At 41.9% G+C, this 19,380-nt stretch overlaps 1 protein-coding gene across 1 annotated transcript in view; it reads right to left on the reverse strand.

Annotated features, from left to right (window-relative positions):
• Positions 1 to 1,852: 1,852 nt before the first annotated feature.
• The window catches only part of tet1 (tet methylcytosine dioxygenase 1), a 28,368-nt gene continuing 10,840 nt past the window's right edge, over positions 1,853 to 19,380 (reverse strand). Inside the window, exons 3-12 of the mRNA XM_046401594.1 lie at positions 8,664 to 10,944; positions 8,088 to 8,178; positions 7,389 to 7,482; positions 6,861 to 7,069; positions 6,613 to 6,763; positions 6,204 to 6,293; positions 5,933 to 6,070; positions 5,585 to 5,761; positions 5,297 to 5,441; positions 1,853 to 5,188 (exon numbers count right to left, since the gene is read on the reverse strand). Coding sequence (XP_046257550.1) covers positions 4,122 to 5,188; positions 5,297 to 5,441; positions 5,585 to 5,761; positions 5,933 to 6,070; positions 6,204 to 6,293; positions 6,613 to 6,763; positions 6,861 to 7,069; positions 7,389 to 7,482; positions 8,088 to 8,178; positions 8,664 to 10,944 — 4,443 coding nt within the window. The 3' untranslated portion in view covers positions 1,853 to 4,121. The remainder of the gene's footprint in view (positions 5,189 to 5,296; positions 5,442 to 5,584; positions 5,762 to 5,932; positions 6,071 to 6,203; positions 6,294 to 6,612; positions 6,764 to 6,860; positions 7,070 to 7,388; positions 7,483 to 8,087; positions 8,179 to 8,663; positions 10,945 to 19,380) is intronic.

Here is a 19,380-nt window from a genome sequence, read left to right on the forward strand (position 1 = left end):
CTGGCTCCTCTACACCTCACCTGAGCAGGATGCACAGACCTTAGAAGCATGTCAGACACCGCATGCACATACATTCACATCTAATCTGATATCCCATGTTTTCATGTTATTCTTTCTTATTTTTTCTGGCTGTTCAGTCCCACTGCATGAAGACAAATCAAGGTGTTATTTCCACAGCCGCGCCATCGGAATGTTTCACGGACTCTTGAAAGTCCTTGATTTCTGATGACACACTTAAACTAGTGCAGTGATATTAATCTGAGGTGAGGTGCAAACTCATCACATATTTCAGTATGATGCATTTGAATGTGACGGGTAACTCCACAGGGAAGCTGTGGTGCATTTAGAATTGATCCAGAACTGAATGAGGAAGATGTGAGTTCAAACTTTAACAGCAATGTGGACAGCTTGATAAACAGCTGCAGTTTGGTTGTAGTGATTTCCAAGTTTCTAAAATGTTTCATTTGGTTTGTAATCTTATAATCAATAAGTCAAGTGAAAGGATCCCTGAAAGGAAGGTAAAACATTTGAAAATCGCTTCATCGGTGCAAAACATACATATTGGATGACTGCCTGTGCTGTGGGTGTTGACAGACAGACGCGTCATCACGTAACGTAAAATCGGTTCAGTTACTGACTCCTCACAGCTTGCTGTTCTAACCATGCAGCATGATCACATGGCCTTCTGTGTGAGCAGACTTGACCCACTGAATGCAGTTTTAAACTGGTTGAAAGGGTTGACCAAAGCCATCAGGACATACTACCTCTAGTATCGCACAAAAAATCATGTTTTCTGTACCAGTTGACATGTGAGTCCTTATTTCCTGAATCCTCACTATGACTTTTTGTTTCCCAAAGGTCCATACATCTTCAGCCATTCACTGAATTTACTTTAACTGTCAGACAGATTGTGTCCATGCTGTAATCACTTCAACTTCATCATCTTAATTTCAGTATTTAAGGACTTTGCTACCCGGAACTGTGTTTGAAGACAACTGCTGCGTCACTCAGTCCAATTCAGTCACTCTATTGTGGGAGTTTTTGAGGAAATTACGCAGCCCAAACACACACACACTAGTTGGATCTGTGCAACCCAACTTAAGAATTCTGGTCCAACTAAAATACTGTTATACATTTGTAGACAGAATTGTAAATCTGTTAGAGACAAAATATACTTATCTTTGTTGCAATAAGATAAAAAAGAATGCTGTGTTGTCCTGATATTTCAGATTCAGATATTCCATCTCCAAACAGTGCAGCTCAGCATGTTGATCATTATCTACCTCTTATTTCTCAAAATGCTTGGGCTGTAATTTAATGGCAACAGTTAGAATTTAGATTTAATTGAATTGAGACTTAATTCAGGACTTAACTTTTGAAGTTCTCTTGTGTTTGTTGAGGTTATTTAAGTCAGTCGTGTGTCATTCATGTCAATGAGCCAGAAGGAAATGATTTTCTTACATCATTTGAAAGAAAAAAAAAAAGAAAACATCATGTTACCACTTCTGGAGATAAACTGTACAAAAACAAGTAGTGACTCACCCCCAAACATTAAGAGGACAGAGTCCAAATGACTAAATTCCACAGCAGTGAGTCAAACCATACACTAGTGTGGGAAATTCAGAGAGCTTCTTTTAAATAAGAAATAATCCTGTTTGACCTCAAAGACAGATTAGCTTCATATTTCACTACATAATATGATGCAAGCCATCACAAAATAAATACTTTAAAAGCCCTCACATGAACCTGATCTCATCATATGAACACTTCGTCACATACATACTGTACATCGTACATGTGTACACACACCTACACACATTATACAGCAAATCAGGAGAGAGAAAAATCATGATCAGGTCCAAAATATAAATATGACTTTATTTCACAATCCTGAAAGAGAAACAGCCATCCATAAAAGGAATGCTAAATTTAGTCTCTTTTCAAGTCCTAACTGGATATACTTTTAGCAACATACAGTAATTCAGTTTCAAAATAAGCAAGATCATCCATTGTCTAAACACCATTAACAGTACAGTAAAAACAATATGGTTCACATACATATTTACACATTTTCTACTAATAAAAGTTTTTTTTTTCTTTTTAGATTTTTCAGAATGCTGGTGCTAGTTGTTAGTTCCTCATTGGTACAAAGACTTTCAGTGTCGGGTGTGCTGAAATGTCCCCCACAGTAAATCAAAAGAAACATTTGCAAATGTAACTTTGTCATGTTCAAAAATATCCTTTCTAAATGAACTGATTAAAAACTGTTTACATTCATTTCCTTTTGTTTGTGGTGATTTTTGAGAATTGTGGAAGACCTCTAAATTCTGCGCAATAATTTGTTTTTACAGGTACTGTCTACGTAACTGGTCCATAACATCATGATCAAAGGTGGGATACAAACACATTTCTGTCTGTTGTCAGCCAGTAATTATCCAGAGAAACAATAAAATTACCTTTCTCCTGAACCATATATCAGATCAGTGTGTGCTGAGTTTTAAAAGAAGCACCATGGCATCGCCAATAAGCATATAACCAGGTTAGGTCTACATATGTACCTTGACATCTTGTCCTATTAGCACCAAAAGGAAGTTAAAGTGTGTTTAAGTCCAAAATGTTTCTCACAAGAAACTCACCAGTGTTAGTGTGAATAGCAGTAAAAGGTGTTCATCAGGTGTGCTGAAATATTATTGATGAGTTCTTAAAATAAAGAGCTTCTCTTTCATGGGGAATAAAAAAAATCCTGATTTACCAGGAGTTGACACCAACCCCCTTATTCAGACCCTGTAAAATAAAAGCTATCTGTAAACAAAGTCTTCACAAGGGCAGAGCACCCGAAATCGTCATAGGCAATTGTCTGAGTGGGATCTGATGTTTGAGTGGTTTTCCAACAAGAGCAGACAGGAGGCAAAAGAAGAAATAGATTGAATAGTCAGCATTAGCTAACGCAGTTTTGCATTCAAATCTGACACTTTGTGATTTTTGTAAAAAAAAAAAAGAAAAAAAAAGAAAAAAAAAATCAGAGTTCTCATTAGCACCATTAAAAAGTATATTAAGTTTCTGAAATCCTATGATCACACTTGTGCCCCATGAAAGGCTTTTAAATTCCTTTTCCAGAATGTGAACATTAAAGTTAAGTAAAGTTAAGTGCCAATAATGATGAGCACTTCATTGTTGCAGCATTTCACGGCTCCTCATAATGCTTAAAGTTTTGAATTTCATTCGATATGTATGTCATTTTCAATCAAATAAATGCAGAAATACTGAAAAAATAAAACCGGGTTCATACTAAACTGTCATATATATCTCTGTCTGTACATACATATTCAGGCCAATGGACTGGGACCTTTTTCAAGTTAAGTTTAGGAAAACAAAAAAGTGCTTCTTAATATGCCATACATATGTGTGAATAAGAGACAAACCATCCAGACGTGGAGAAAATAAACCAAACATCAAACAAAAGATGTACGTTTCTTTCATCTACTGCCAACGGAAGTCAGAGGCAGCAGAAGGAAAAGCACGATGCTACATGTGAAAATCTGTAGTAAAAATCTGCACAAATTAGTCTTGTTTTCTACATTATGTGATGTAATGAGTTTGCTAAACAGAGGTTACAGCGAGAATGGCACCAATGTAAAAGCCAATGAGATTGATCTTATTGGCTGAAAATAAAGACCATAGCCCTACTGTACAACATAAATTCTGAGCGTCAACACATAATGCAGGTTATCATAGAAATCTAGCAGTAAACAGGCTTACACCAGGAATTAAATAGAAATTGTTATGATCAGAATAAATAATCACATCTTTGTTGTTCTTAATCATGTATATAAAACCAGTTTAAAAATGTCTTAAAATGCTTCAAAGCACCATCTCTTTACAATAAAAACAACACCGAAAGTCACAGTTAAAAAGCCAACAAACTTTGGTCTTCCTCATCCCTTTGCAGGCAGAGATGAAGAAGGACAAAGTGAACAAACAGATATTAGAAAAGCACAATGAAAACAACATAAAAATGAGAGTAGCAGTTTGAAATTGATTGAGGTAAGGCAGAAGCACAGGATTTAGGAGTTTTCTCTGTATGTGTGTGTGTGTGTGTGTGTGTGTGTAAAACAAGATGACTAAGTCCAGCGATTGTAGGGGCCCGTCACTTGGGTAAGAGCATAAGGGGAGACGGTGATGACACCATCCCTCGGAAGAGTGCATGCTTGACGTGTGGGGACTTTGATGATCCTCCTTGCCTCCTCTGCCTCATCCTCCTCTGTTTCCTCCTGTAGGTGCACACCTCTTTCTCCTTTGTTGTTCTTCCCTGCATATCCGCCCGAGATGTCCTCCATCCTTATTCTCTCAGCTTCCTCCTCCCGTTCCCGTTCCCGCTTGGCCATTTTGGCATCCCACATGGCCATCCCGTGGCCTGGTTCATTTAGAGACTTGTGCTGGTAGAAGACCAGGGAGATGCGGGTGGGATGGCTGCGGTTTGGCTTAAGGATAGGGGTTGTGGCGTGGAGCTCCCGCCGTGCACACTCTATGAGAATAGAACCGTGTGAAGGTGCCACGGCGACTCCACCTATATTGTGGTCCAGGAAGTTGTGCTCGCTGTCTGACCATACCTCTTCCTGCTTAACTTCCTCTGGTTCAAGAGGGGGAGTTTGTGGAGGAGGGGGGGCAGATGAGAGTGGAGGGAGGCCATGACCTCTGATCTCAGTTGTGACATCTTCTCCAGGCCTGTGGAGTCCATTGAGCCTGCTGAAGAGGCCCTCAGAGGTAGGTCTGGGGGAGAAGGAGGAGGGAGGAGGCGCGCTCCCACTGGGGGAGGGTCTGTGCAGAGGAGAGCAGTGCACCTCGTTGGGCTCAGTTTTAAAACTAGGGCTGTAGTCACTAAGAGCATTATGTGGAGGTATAGGTTCTGACGCAACACTCGGTTCACCAGATGTGGGAGAATAACCATTCACGGCATCACTCATTGTCTTATAATTAAGAGCTGAGCCGTTCTGTCTAAACTGGAGGACAGACAGGCCATGGTGGTTGGGGGACATGACCTCCTTCTGTGGGGTGACCCCTGCACCCAGAGGGGGGTAGCTGCTGGTGCTCTGGCTGTAAGTGCTGGGATGACTCCTGTCTGGTACGTATCTTCCAACACTGGCAGGTCTGGGTGGTGGTCTGTGTGAGCCATAGTAGCCCTGAGGCTCTGTTTTGGATGTAAAATATACAAAAAACACTGATGAGCTAAAGAGATTTTGATATTTTGACCTCAAAGCAAAGACCAAAGAAGGAACCAAAGACTTGGATTTTCTACCTTTGTTGGGGGTTTCACTTTTCACTTTCCCAGGAGTGAGCTGCGTCAGCCCGAGCTTCTTCTCCAGTTTCTCTGCTTGAGCCTTCTGACGAGCTTCTTGTCTTATCTTACGAGCAGATTTTACTGGTTCAGCCAGTAGACGTACCTGATAAATAAAATAAAAACATGAGCTTTAAACCATGACATGTGAGTATATATTTTTTGAGATCAAACCACTGATGTTACAGTTAGAAAAAAAAACAAACAATGTCATAATAAATAATAAGAGGTGTGTTCCTGTTCACTCACCTCTCGCGGAAAGGAGGACAGAACTTGCAGGGCACCACTTTGGATCTTGGCCCACTGGCCCTTAACCTGACCAAACTCATCCCTGTCAGAGATCCTGTAAAGTGGCAGAACATGGAGCTGCTCATCTTCCGGTATGTTACGCACTGCACGGTTATCTTCCTTGGTTAAAGTGCAAACCTGAAAATGTACACAGACAAAAGGTGAGATTTTCAACCAAACAGCAGGCCATAGCTAGTCAATACCTCAAGGGACTGAACAAAAACTAGAATCAATGACCTTTCAAATAAGCTGGGGTTGAGTTTAAACTCGTGATATAAAAGCATGGTGTCACACTTGTAATTTGCTTACCACAGTGCTGCCATTATTCATGTTGTGAGTGTCTTTGTGAGCATGGGCACAGAAATCCACACAGGCAGTGACCCCAGAAAACGGACGTCCCTTCCTCCAGCCTAGCCGACAATCTCCACCTTCCTCCTCATGTTCCACCTATGAGAGATGACAGGACAAGTTAGAAGAAGAAGAAACTTAAAGTCAATTCTGTTGGAATTTTATTAATAATAGTCTAAGAGAGCTGAGGGATTATCAGAGGCAAGTGTGGCAGCTGTTTAAGGTTTCACACCTGGTTTTGGAAGGCCTCAGGAGCCAGTCTTTTGTAGAGTGGTGCAAGGTCAGAGGCGAGACCCTGAAGGTGGCTCTCTATCTTCTCCTCCTATAAGATTTTAGAAAGTTAGTTCTAAAAAAATGAGTTCAGCCTACAGGTGTAATTGTCATACCCAACATAGCCACTAGGAGGCAAATGTTTGGCAATACTTTGATCAACTTTGTCTGCCTTTATCGCAGATGCAGAGAAGTAACAGAACTTGTTAATGCAACATATAGTTAAAACTGAAACTAAAATAATAAGACACCAGCACACCCATTATGCAAAAAATATCTTGTCACATTACTATAACACCAGGAGAAACAAATAGGAGAGATTGTAATTGATGATTTCCTCTAGGATTTATGGAGGCTGACCACTCCCTCACCTCCTCCCGGTAGTCTCCGAGCAGGCGGAACTTGCGGGGTACTTTGCTGCGGGCAAACTTACAGCCATTGAAGTACATACTCCAGGAGCACCCAAAGGAAAACGAAGCTCCACAGGTGTCTGGGTCCAAACCTTGGCATGCACATGTACGACTGTGGAGATGGGGTTCAAAAGGAAGGTAAAGAAACAAACAAAGAGGAAAAAAAGAGGAAGTAGTGTAATTTCAGAAACAAAGGAAAAAGTACTCACTCTTCATTGAGGGCACAGCGACGACTAGTAGGGGAGCCATATTTAAAGAGCGAACATGTGAGCTCCTGGTAGAGATTGTCCGCCACTGGCCGAGGGATTCCCTCCCACGCCAGGATGAGGATAACTAGCACGGCGGTGTCACAGAAGTGCCCTGGCCTCTGGCGTACCAAACACAGCAGCTTCTCCTCTTCACTGTCACGCCGGATCACCTGTCAGATGATGCACCCCCCCACACACACACACACAGAAAACAAGCAGGTTATGACAGATGAATGACAGCACTGTAATGAGCATTGGCATGTCTGTGTTTCAGGATGACGCTGAAAACAACCATAATTTTGGCTATGGTTACATGGCTGGGAGCGGTTGAGGGCTTGCTGTGGTTGTGGTAAGGATAAGAATCTGGGAGTGGCTTCTGTCTCAGCCCCTAAATATACAACAGCAGGATCCACAAGAACACTTCAGCATGCAGCAAGAATATTCAGGACATTTAAAAGACTACCACGAAAACAAACGCCAGCCACATACCCATTTAGCTATTGGACACCCTTGGGAGCTCTTTCCTTCTTTCCCAGTGTAAACAACAACTTCCACCCGTACTGCATTTCCTTTGGCACCATACCTGTGGCACACAAAACACACATAAGACAAATATGTCTCTGACAGCTCATGTTAGATGACATTACATTGCATCTATAGCTGAAGCAAACTGACAGTACACAAATCCTTTCCTCCTTCATTAACAAATCAAATAGTATTTGTAATGCAGACTGTAGTCAGTACAGTAATATACACCAATACCCAGCACATTAGGTCACACCGTTGAGCACAGTACAGTAAATATTAGATTAAAAATGCATTTGTCATTGAAAAACTCAACAGAATGAATTTTTTTCAGTTATGTGCTGCTGTTAAATGGACTGTGATGGACCTCGAGTTGTATTAAACTGGCTGTCATCTCGGTTTACGGGCCCCTCATCTCAGCTCTAGGGGTTTCCTGTTTCAACATGCTGTGTTTGTTCTGTGTACATGTGCGTAGCTGAGACAGTGGGTAAACGTGTTGAGCTAGCTCAGCAATGCTTCCTTTTAATGACAGACTCTTTGGCTGTGACTCCACCCCATTCCACTAAGCCTGTGGTTGACTACTAGGCTCTGAGCAGCTCAGTTTAGTAGTTAAGACACCCACATATACTCAGTGTGTAAACAGAGTGGTAGTAGTCACTCTACCTGTTCTCCATCATTTCCCTTACTGCAGCAACATTAGGTCCTGCCCCGAGGTGAGTGTAGTAAGGGCCTTCCTCCTTTTCAATGATTTGATCTGTGAAAATAAAACAATATCTATGATATTTTACAATAACTTTACAGAGTGTAGAACTTTCCTTCAAATAAACACTGACACTCTGTTTAAAGATATTCTTGATAAGGGAATATGATTAATGAAAATATGGTGTACAAAGTAAATGTAGATGGAACTCAGTCAGCAGCCACCATCCTTAAAGTCTGCATTTCAAGACCATAGACCAAATACATCATAACAAGGGTCAAAAAGGCTCTACAAAGCATCTCAAAGCCTCCTCCAAATATGGCAGAGAAATGCAGCCTCTTTTTGCTTGAATTGGCCCCTGAATTAGGACAGGGCTGGTGTGTGTATGTGTGTGTGTGTGTGTGTGTTTGCAGTGGAGAGAGAAGGCAAAAAATACCAGAGTCAGTTTTAAGTCATTTTTAGTCACAAAGTGGAATATATATAATGTGACATCAATGCAGAAGCTACACACTTCCTCTTCTGAAAAAGCACCAACTCACCCATGCATTGACAGGATGGAAGATCAGACAGTTTTTTGGAAGGTGTATTAAGCAAGTTCCTTGTTGGGGTATCCAGAAAACTCAAAGGAGACTCCAGAAAGCTGTTGATGCTGTTCTTGGATGGAGTTGACTCTGCAGAGTGGCCCAGATCCCCATCAGTAGCAGTGGACAGGACAGTGACAGGTCCTGATCTCTCCAGCTTGTAGTAGCCCTGCTGGCTTGGAGGAGGGGACTGCCGAGCCCCTGAGAAGCCATTAGCCAGACCATGTCGCCCAGTGGTGTGGTTGAGGAAAGCAGCATTGGCTGGGCTGGTATTAGGGTCAGCACTGTGCTGCAGCCCACCACAGGGCTGCACTACCTGAGATAACAAATGCCTCTGACAGTCCTGCTCTGGTCCTGCAGCATGACCATTACATGGACTGTGTTGGTGGAGTGGACCATTCAAAAGGGACCATGGCTGGTTTTCTTGACCACAAATGTGGCTGATGTTTGTGAGACTGTTGTAGTTCTGAATCTGTGGACCTAAGAGGGCTGTATTGTGTCCATTACTGTGATGGATGAGTTGCCTTCTCTCCTCCTGGGCCTCAGCCAAGTATCTCTTCAGGTCAATTTGAGCCTGAGGCAGAAACAGGTTCCTCTTGTGGTGAAGGCCTGATTTCCCTTGTGGGACAATCTTCTTGCCTCTGCTCCTGTGGGCCGTCGCTCCATTTGGCATGCGTTTTGAGAGGGGGGTCCTGCATTTGATTCCCTCATGTAATCCATCACTTATCTTTTTCTTCCTTGGCTTGGAAGGTGTTGCCTTTGTTTTTTTCAAGAGGGTCTTTTTCTGACTGGAGGGTAGCTGGGAGTTGTAGTTGTATTTGATGGCCGACACAGGTGTTCCTTTTGGAGGGTTGTTCTCTGACTGTTGGTTGTGTCGGGACTGGATGATGAACGCCAGGTCTGCAAGCTGAGCTGCCACCTCCTCCTCATCTCTGTTTCTTCCCATTTTACCAACACCCCTGTCTTTGTCACCCCCAAACAACTGTTCATGATCTTTACTGAACTTCATATCACTGGCATCTCTATAGCTGCTTTCTGACTTGATGAAATGAGGACCAAAGACACGCTCCATCCTTGTGCAGGGTGTTTTATCATTGTCTGAGCTGGCCTCTAAAAGGTTCTGCAGAGACAGCTTTGTATTAGAGCTAAACCCCTGGGAGCACTGGATGACATTCCCTTGTCTGGCCACAGGAGGGCGTATGACTGACATCTGGTGTCGTGGTGAGCTGATCACCGAGACTTTGTTGTTGTGGATAGCTGCTGTGGGTTTGGCTTCTTGCAGGGCTGTATTTGCATTTGAGGTTGAAAATGGGGCAGCAGTAGAAATTGGATGTTCACACTTACTTTCAGCTTTAATGGACCCTGGGGTGCTTTGAGGTATAGCTGCCAGCTGAGTCAAGGCCTCAATAGCAATAGCCTGATCAAAACTCAGATTCCTCTTCTCTGCCAAAGACTGCACGCTTGGCAGCAAGACACTTGGAGGAGGTTCACTTTTGATAGGCTGGGAAGTCCTTTGCAGGCTAACAGGAGTGCTTTTCTGACACAAGTCATTCTTAAAGTCCTCTGGCTCTTTCTTGACAAAGTGCAAATCTGGTGGCTCTGTTTTGATGGAGCAAAGAATGGAAGATCGTGAGCTGAAAAGTTTCTCCTCCAGTCCCTTCCTCTCTGTGACAGAAAGACATACCACGGCCGCCAGTGTGGACAGAGGGTCTTCACAGACCTCATTTTCATTACTCAGCTGTGTGGTGGCCTGCTCAGTGATCCACATCCATGACTCCTCCAGTTTGATCTTTTTGAGTGGCACTGACACGTCATCTGGAAGAGTCCTGGGTCCATTCTCAGACCAGTCTTTAGGGATCGTAGCTATTATAGTTCTTTGAGGCTCTGATGCAGTCGTAGCCCTTTTATATGCACATTTCAGATCAGAGTGTGACCCAGTGGTCATATTAGCACCGTTAGGTTTAGTCAGATTCTCAGCAGAACCATTGTGAAAAGTCACAGAAGCGCATACATGTTGGTGAAGTGCAGTACTGGTTAGCTCCAGCTCAGGATCTCTTTTAACAAGAGCTGGTCGTCCGGCTTGGTCTGAGGCCTGGTTGTGGGTGAGTGAGTGGGTGATGGGGGGAGACTGTGTATGAGGTATGTGGCGTTCCTCCCCCTCATCATCCTCCGCTGCCGTGTGGGTATCATCCATCTGTGCCTTGCCTTTGCCATTTACCGACCCACTTTCTGGAACCACCTGAGACAGAAAGACAGAGAGAGAGAAACAAGAAGAGAGAGATGACTCAACAAGCTCTGGCAGTATACAGTGATTCAGCTTGTTCTAAACAGTCACGCACACAGCACAACAGATTGCCTCCCAGCATGGCATGAGCATCTGCTGTAGCCACTGTGAACACTGTGGAAAATATTATGGCATGTGAAAACAAAGAATCTGCTTTCTATAAATCTTGCCCAAACTGAATCAGGACTGCATTCCTGTCTGAGCTCTCGAGCGTTGACAGCCACAGACCCACAGGTAGCGTAGACCCAGTGAGTAAACATTTGGAGTCACGCACAGTTCATGATTGTGTCACTATCATTGGGTCACTGAGGGCATGTTGTGTTTATGCTGGGTTTGTATGTGTATTCCTGGGAGCACATGCATGCATATATATGTGCAAACACATGTGATCATTAATACAGCAGCCCTACCATGCTAATGCCTGTGCATTGTTTAGTAAGTGATTAATCCACTGGGGGTCTTATCCATTCACAGCATAGTGAGAGCAATGCTTAACCCTACTTCTAAGGTGGATTCTGACTGCCAGCAGCAGTACAACCAACTAAAGGTCCACAGTAGTGACATACTGACTGCCTCTAAAAGCCACATCAAATACACATTTACATAGACTTCTTAAGTGAGGAAAATCAAGGCCATGAATCCATCAGGGAGAATAGTCCACTGATTTGGGGAGAAATAGTAGTTAAGGTTTTAAAGACTGCTGTGCGCCAGAATTTTGAAAGTGGACTAAAGGGGCACTGAATCAAACCCATTCTGATATGAATCAAACTTAAATACAGCATTACATGCAACTGAACATGTCTTTAGTTTTCATCATCTTGAGTGAACATATGATCAACAGAAGTCAAAGCTGCTTCTTATTTTAGGATTCAACCCTCCATCACATTTAGAGGAAAAGCCCTCAGCAGTGGAAGACTGATTAAAAATGTTGCAGCATGACAAAGATAAAAAAAACACTGCATCATGCGCCAACACTCAGCTGACAAAAGGACCTTAAACTCATTTGGAGGAGCTAAAGGATATGTGTGCATTACTGTGAGCTGTATGTATTAAGTTTTATGTGTGTGTGTGTGTATGTGTGTGTGTGTGTGTGTGTGTGTGTGTGTGTGTGTGTGTGTCTGTGTTTATGTGTGAGGCAACTCATTTCCCCGCTAATGAAATAGCATAACTGCAGGGTAGCTGAAGATCCGTTCTTTATCACTGTTTACCTGGCGTAAGAACCCATTAAACTCCATCATTGCCACTGTATTAATGTATTTTAAAGCAGCATGTGCACACTCCATGCTCACAGATGATCAAGAGTAAAAACAGAAACAGTGGTTCAATATAAAGCAGACTCCTCAGAAGAAACAAAACCAAACCAGAAAACGAATCCATGTGGCCAGTTTAACTTTGTTCTGTCTCCATCAGACATGAACTGGGTTGTCCTGATAATATTTGCACTATTTTAATTGATTCAGAATGGTATATTATATATGGAAATGGATTATATATATTATATAGAGTGATTTAATTCACTGCACCTCTCATTCACAAAAGCACACACCAATGGCAGCAGAGCTATCACTCAAAGCAGTGGCCTAACCATTAGGAGCAACACTGTCCTGTTCAAGGACACCTGGAATTAACTTTGTGATCTCAGTCCTGCTCTACCTCTTGACCCCACAAAAATCTACTACTTTTTGCAAAGTAAAACAAATCATAAAGTCATACTGCTGGTAAAAATCAACCCAAATCTGGTGCTGGGGTCAGTCCACTTACGAGACTTCCTGGATTAAAATGGTAACAGTGTGTTTGACTTTCAAGTGTATACAGTGAAAAAAGAATTGAGCCTTGTGATATCCCACATGTGACGGCCGCAGAACAAAGGCGTAAACTCTCATTCACAAGGGACAAGTTACTGAAACGTAATGACGCAGTCTTTTAGAGCTAAAAGCACTCAGTTAAAGTTGGAAAACAAAAGCTGTCGCTGAGGTCTAAGAGGGAGAACGCTGAGCAATGTCATACATACTTTCACAAGACAACTGTTGCTTAACTTCAGCAGATCAGTTGCTGTACTGTGTGAAGTTGGAGAGAAGTTCCTCACAAATGTTTTAAAAGGTGGACAGTTCAATTATTTACTCAAGATCATCTAGTAACTATGGAATTTAGTATACAGTATATTTAGCTTGGACTAAAAGATCCAGGCTGTGTCTCTTCACGAAACATCTCGTGCTTGGTAGTTTATTACATATCACATCTGTAGCATTCAGTGTTTTCCATGGGTTTACTTTGTGTTCAGAATATGTATTTTGGTAAACTGACTGTTTCTTAATCTCATTGTATTTGCAAAAAGGAGATTTGATAGCCAAGAAGATGGCACATGAATTTTGCTGCATCTAGTGCTGGATTACAAAAGAGACTCAAAAGATTTTCAATAAAAGACAATAAATTTTTAAAAAAGCAATACATTTGGAATAAATTTAAAGCAAATGTCATCTGTTCTTGGATATTTTTTTTCACAATTTGGCTGCCAAAAATCCATAAAACATCCTGTTCTAGATAGAGGTGCTTGTACTTTGACCACGTGGGACTGGCACTGGTGAACCTGGTGTTTACCACTGAAGACTGAAATAACTGAAAATGTTTCTCATATTTAACTCCACTATAGCTGTTTATGGGAATATTTTCACAACTTGTCTACATTAACGCTCACGTGAATCTTGAATTTCCCTCGGGATCAATAAAGTATCTATCTATCTATCTATCTATCTAATCTATCTATCTATCTATCTATCTATCTATCTATCTATCTATCTATCTATCTATCACAGCATATTGCCAAATGCTTGTTTAATACAGTACAACAGTGAGCTATTGATCAGGCATGATTAATACAATGGAGTCATGTTCTCCCCAAGTCTTTCCACTGATATGGCATTCCCTCTCTAACCCATTGCTCCCCAGTCCACTGCACTGTCCATGGCTGTCAGGACTGTGCCTTACTACTAGAAACATGCTGCTGATGCAACAGATAGTTGGAGCTCGGGCTGAGGCAATACTGAAGCTGCAGATGTAACAGGGTGAGATAAGGGCTCCGCACAGCAGGTTGAAATGGGCCACCAGAATGTTCAAATGAGAGAATGAGAAGAAGAGAGAAAAAGATGGGGAGCAGGGGAGAAAGAAAGAGGGAAAAGGCAGTGTGTCTGTCACAATAAACTGCTTTCAATGACAAAGCAGCATTGGCCCGCATCCAGCACTGCACCAGACACACGCGTGTCTCTGTGCATGTGTATGTGTGTGCACCCATTTGTTCATCCAAGTGTTCACGGTCCAAAGCTGACATCAAAGCACAGCCTCTATTTTTAATTATGTTGAATTTAGTCTTGTGATAACAACACAGCCTAATGCAGGATGTAAATGCAGAGTCATGTGCCCTCATTTAGTCACTGGGTCTGCAATGTGTTAGGGCTGTGTCTTTGTGTTGTCCTTGTTGCCTCTGCCTCAGGGAGCCTTAGGTCACTCACACTGTACTGTACTGTTTAAAATACAAACACAGTCTTCTTCTTTTCTGCTAGACAAACCTGTACCCAACTGTAGCACCTGTTAAAGCTTAAAAACTCAACAAAACACACGCTAGAGTAACTAAGGGCGACTGCTTTACGCAAATGCACATTCAGAGACCCTACCCTAGCAACAAAAGGGTGACCGCTGTTTGAATCCTAACTACCCCCCCTCTCTAATGGGTCTCCAAGGAAGTTTGAAGGAGTGTGTGGATCTATTCTTAACTCAACAGCACAGGCATACAAACAGTCATATTAAGTATAAACTAATTAACGTCGCAGAAAAAGCCAGAAAACATACACCATTAGTTAGTCACAACAGGCTTACAATGAAACACAGAAAAGCGTGCTTCCTTCCTGGCTGAGACTGTAAGTAGTGGTTTATGTGTCTTTCTCTGAACACGTGAGAATTTCCTTCATTCATTGAATGAGTGTTTCCTGTCTGCACTCAATGTTACATAGTCGGCACACTAAACACACAACATAATAAAAAGAAAATAGTGACAAAGAATGTCATGTTGTTAAAGGTTTCAATAAGCGTAATAAATTTGAAACAATCACCTCCTGGTACACCAGCAAGAATCAGAGCTCCAGCATCAGAGGGACATTTTCTACAAACCACTTTCTGATAAAGGAATTCTGATACAAACCACACAATAACGTTACTACTGCAGGCAAACAAATAAAACCTGTCAAATTAAAGTTACAACCCAAGCCTCACAAGCACTCCACTTCTCTGCTAAGCAGTCAAAAAACGGCAGGTGCAGAAATACGGCAATCCAAGAAAGACAAGAGGAAGCAAAGGGGCACTTCATACAGAACAACGGTTAAAAAAGACATGTAACAGAGAAAGAGAAGAGGGGTCATTGTTACTGTGGAAACTGACCTCTTTATTGCTGACTTTGTTGTCACATCCTTCCACCCACCTGGAAAAGACAACCCAAACACAGACACAGAAGCCCAGGTCCTGAGTGTTTCCAAAGGAACAATAACAACACCAGCTTCCAAATGAAGCACTCCAATCAGCTAAATCCAGTGTGGCAGACAGCGAGACAACAGAGGACAACCTCTAGATGAGCTCTACTGTAGCTGACCCATCTGCAGTGAGACAATAGACCCCGGGGTGAACACTCCGACTGCCTTTACCTTGTCTGTCCTCGGAGGAAGCCCCTCCGATTTAGGCAGCATATCCCTAAAAGGTATTGGTGGCCATCTTGCTTTGCCTTCCTTCAGCCTCAAAAGAAAACGCTGGCTACAGTAGCCGTGTGCAGGGCAAGCTCCTGGGTGTCATGACTAGGGCGACTCTGATCCGCTGTAGCCAAGAGCTGCTACAGCAGACACGCACACACTCACCGCACACACAGACATATAGACACACACACATACGGGATGCCTTTTGCAGACGCAGACAGAGCCTCATCAGCCAATGGCGTGAGGACCTTAGCGGCTTGTAAATTATCTTCCATGCCTAGACTCTCCTAAACAAAGGATCCCCTATGTGGGCTTTTTACTCCAGCCCTACACACATGGATTGGATGCAAGCTGTGGAATGGATACTGCACACATGCTGGATCTGGATCATAGAAAAACAACGGCGTGAGATATTAACCCTTGAAGCAGCTCAACAACATTCCTTTTGGGGATTTTCACTGAGCTCATAGCCCAGATGCTGAAATGATTTGTCCAGTAATTGAATAATAAAAAAGAACATAGACATAATATCTGCAAATATCCACAACTGACGATTTATCTCTTATGCCTGAGCATGAAGTGTGATCAGTTTGACTCCTTTAGCCACTAAGAAAATTATTAACTGTGGCATCTGCATGGCATAATAATTTTCTGCAGCAGATCTAATTTCTACATTATCTAAAAATGTTGTGGACGACTGTGGTGGAAACAGGAAAGAGGATGTTCATAGCATCCATACAGCTCTATCTCTCACTGTCTCAACAACACTCATCCACGCCAAAAGCATTTTTTTTCTCTCTAAACGATTCCCTGAGGAAAAGTTGTGGTACAAGAAAAATCGAGGAGACAGAAAGCAAAAGACAAAGAGAGAAAAATGCTATGAGAGACGAAAGAACTTCCCCCTTTTAAAGGCAACCATGTGGCCAAGACGCTGAGGTCACACCAGGACAAGGAAACATGAAGGCAGCCTGAGCCAGTGCCTGTCGGTAACACTCTAGTAACCAAGCTGAGCTGTGTGTTTGAAATGTGGAAGCACAGAGCGTGCAGCTTAATCCAGGAACAATAATAAAAAACTGTATCAGCTTAATGTCCAGTATAATGTGCATAAATCATGCAGACATCAGGATGAATAAAACAAACGCACAAGCATGGAATGATGGAAGTTGAATTCATTATTGACAGCAGTAAGCCATGTCAAAGTCTCAAGAGGCATTCATAAACATGATACAGCCAACAGGCCTAGTTATTGCCAATACAATATGGCTAAAAGAAACAATGAGTATAGAATAACAACACAATAATAACCAATAAGGAAACCAATGAAAAACATTTGTGTATGCACACCTATGACAACATTATGCCACAGTTCACGACATGTATTTTCATGTATTTTCATACAATATCAACATAAAACTCTTGTGCATTTTTTTCAAGCGAGAAGTACACTAAATATTTGCATTCTTAGTCCCACAGTTGCATGGCTGTTTTGCTATCACAGTGCAGAGTTCAACAGTCACTCAGATAGTCAGTTAGATGCTTTAACTTATCATAGTCAAACTCCTATATGGTCTGGCTTCATGCATGTGTAGTCTTACAGCAAACAGTTTTTGCCACACACTGAATGTCTGTAAGCGTTCATCTACGTTGGTGACTGCTGAGTGCATTTGCTTTCATTATTTTGATTTATTTTGTAGAATGGATAACCTCAAGCAGACCGTTCATATTTAATGGAGATCTATACATCTGTTAGCATAAAAAACATGTAACATTCAACATAAGTCACTCCCCCAAACAACAATAATCACAAGTTTCCTGACTCACTGTAAAACAAACCCTGACATAGACTAAACACTTGTAATATACAACATGCAGGAGTGAGGTATGCTGGAGCAAACTTCACTCCCATAAAATATTTCTTCAGTACCACCAGAAACAGAAAACCTCAGTCCACTTCACAAAAACATGTTCTCAGCTAATTTAATCACAATGTGGATTACTATGCCTGTTTAGATTTCAGAATTTAGATTTCATATTGTGTACCCATGCAGACATACAGTAATGTTTCAATGCTTAACAATGAAATGGACAGAATAAACCAACACGCACACCTGCAAAATCAATTTGCTTGTAGGAACATTTCATAGACATTTACACCTGCCAAAATATGCATAATTCAGTAATTCACTCCTATAACTCAAGAATAATTTCCTGACACACAGCACTGGATGCACTGGACGGACCTTACATCTGGACATGTTTATGATGGTAAATGACTTTCACACAACCAAACTGGGCAGAGCTTAATCTGGGTTACTACAAGTGACATATTTTAACATTCACTGTGGAAGTTGTGTCTGAGCTCTCCTCCGAATGGGACAGTTACAGGTAGTCTGACAGGTTTAGCATATATGGCAAAGTCTACAAACTAGACTCTTAAACAGGTTACACCAAGCCAAACAGTAAAACAAGTCTGTGTCAATACACAATACCAACTGCTAACTATCAACTGACATGTACTGCCTGAAACCACCTGCAAGTTACTGCATTATATAACAGAATGGACTTAACACTTAATTTTAAACTTTACAATTCAACAGCTAGATGTAATACATAGAGACTGTGACTTCACTTTCATGTGATGTGGTGTGTAAAGAAAAGAAAACAGGAAACAATTTGCAATTTTCCTCCTGGCTACAACATTAGTTTAAACAAACAGCTCAGCTCTTACTGGCTAGGGTTGACCTTTGTCTGGAATCAAGACAAGAATTAAAATGCTGAAAAAGTATTATACTGTTCCACAATGTTTTTCTATGAAAATATAATTTATCAAAACATTCACATTTATTTTAAAATTAGGCGTGCACTGCATTGCTTCTACTGTGTCTCTCGGCCTTCAAAATAGTCATCCTCTTTTAGCCACTCCATGCCTTTATCCGAAAATACTCCACAACTACTGACAATATTCCACCGCACCCTTTATTTTCAGCTCTTTAAGTGTCCCATATGTCTTTTTCTCCCCTTTAACAAGCTGCCCAGCTCTCGTTAGGTGAAAGCAGTCTGGACATTAATCACCCTAAGCTGCAGTGCATGAGCATGCAACTGAGGTAAGGAAAGCCGTTCTGCACCATAGTCATAAACTGTGTCTGACACATCTGGAGGCTGACCCACTGGACTCTGTCCCAGCGATGGAGCCGTGCCAAACATGATTGTAGCCAACAGCTGTCATTACTGCCATTACTGCTGATGCTAATGTAAACTTGTCTCTCATTTGCATGGAAAAGCTAGAGATTTTTGATGAAAGGCAGTGTTTTGAAAGAGTTTCTATAATTCAGTTATGACGTTCTGCCTAAATACTCAATACATAAATTTGTGTGGATGCAGCAAGGGTCAGGTAAAGAAAAAGTGGATTGTGCTATCCTTAACAGAGATGTGTGTGTGAGTGGTAACAATCATGGGAAAATGGGAAACCATAACTCCATGCTTGGACCTGTCCCCAAGCTGCACACATGCTGTCCACTCATGCACAACCTCTCACAGAGTCACACACACTCAAACACTTTGCACATGTAAAAGCCCGAAAGACCAACAGACACAAATGTTTTGAGACTTAAGAATAAGCCATATGAATCTATATGCAAACACCCATATTAGAATTTGG

The sequence above is a fragment of the Scatophagus argus genome, chromosome 10 (assembly GCF_020382885.2).
Source record: "Scatophagus argus isolate fScaArg1 chromosome 10, fScaArg1.pri, whole genome shotgun sequence".
Classification (NCBI taxonomy): domain Eukaryota; kingdom Metazoa; phylum Chordata; class Actinopteri; family Scatophagidae; genus Scatophagus; species Scatophagus argus.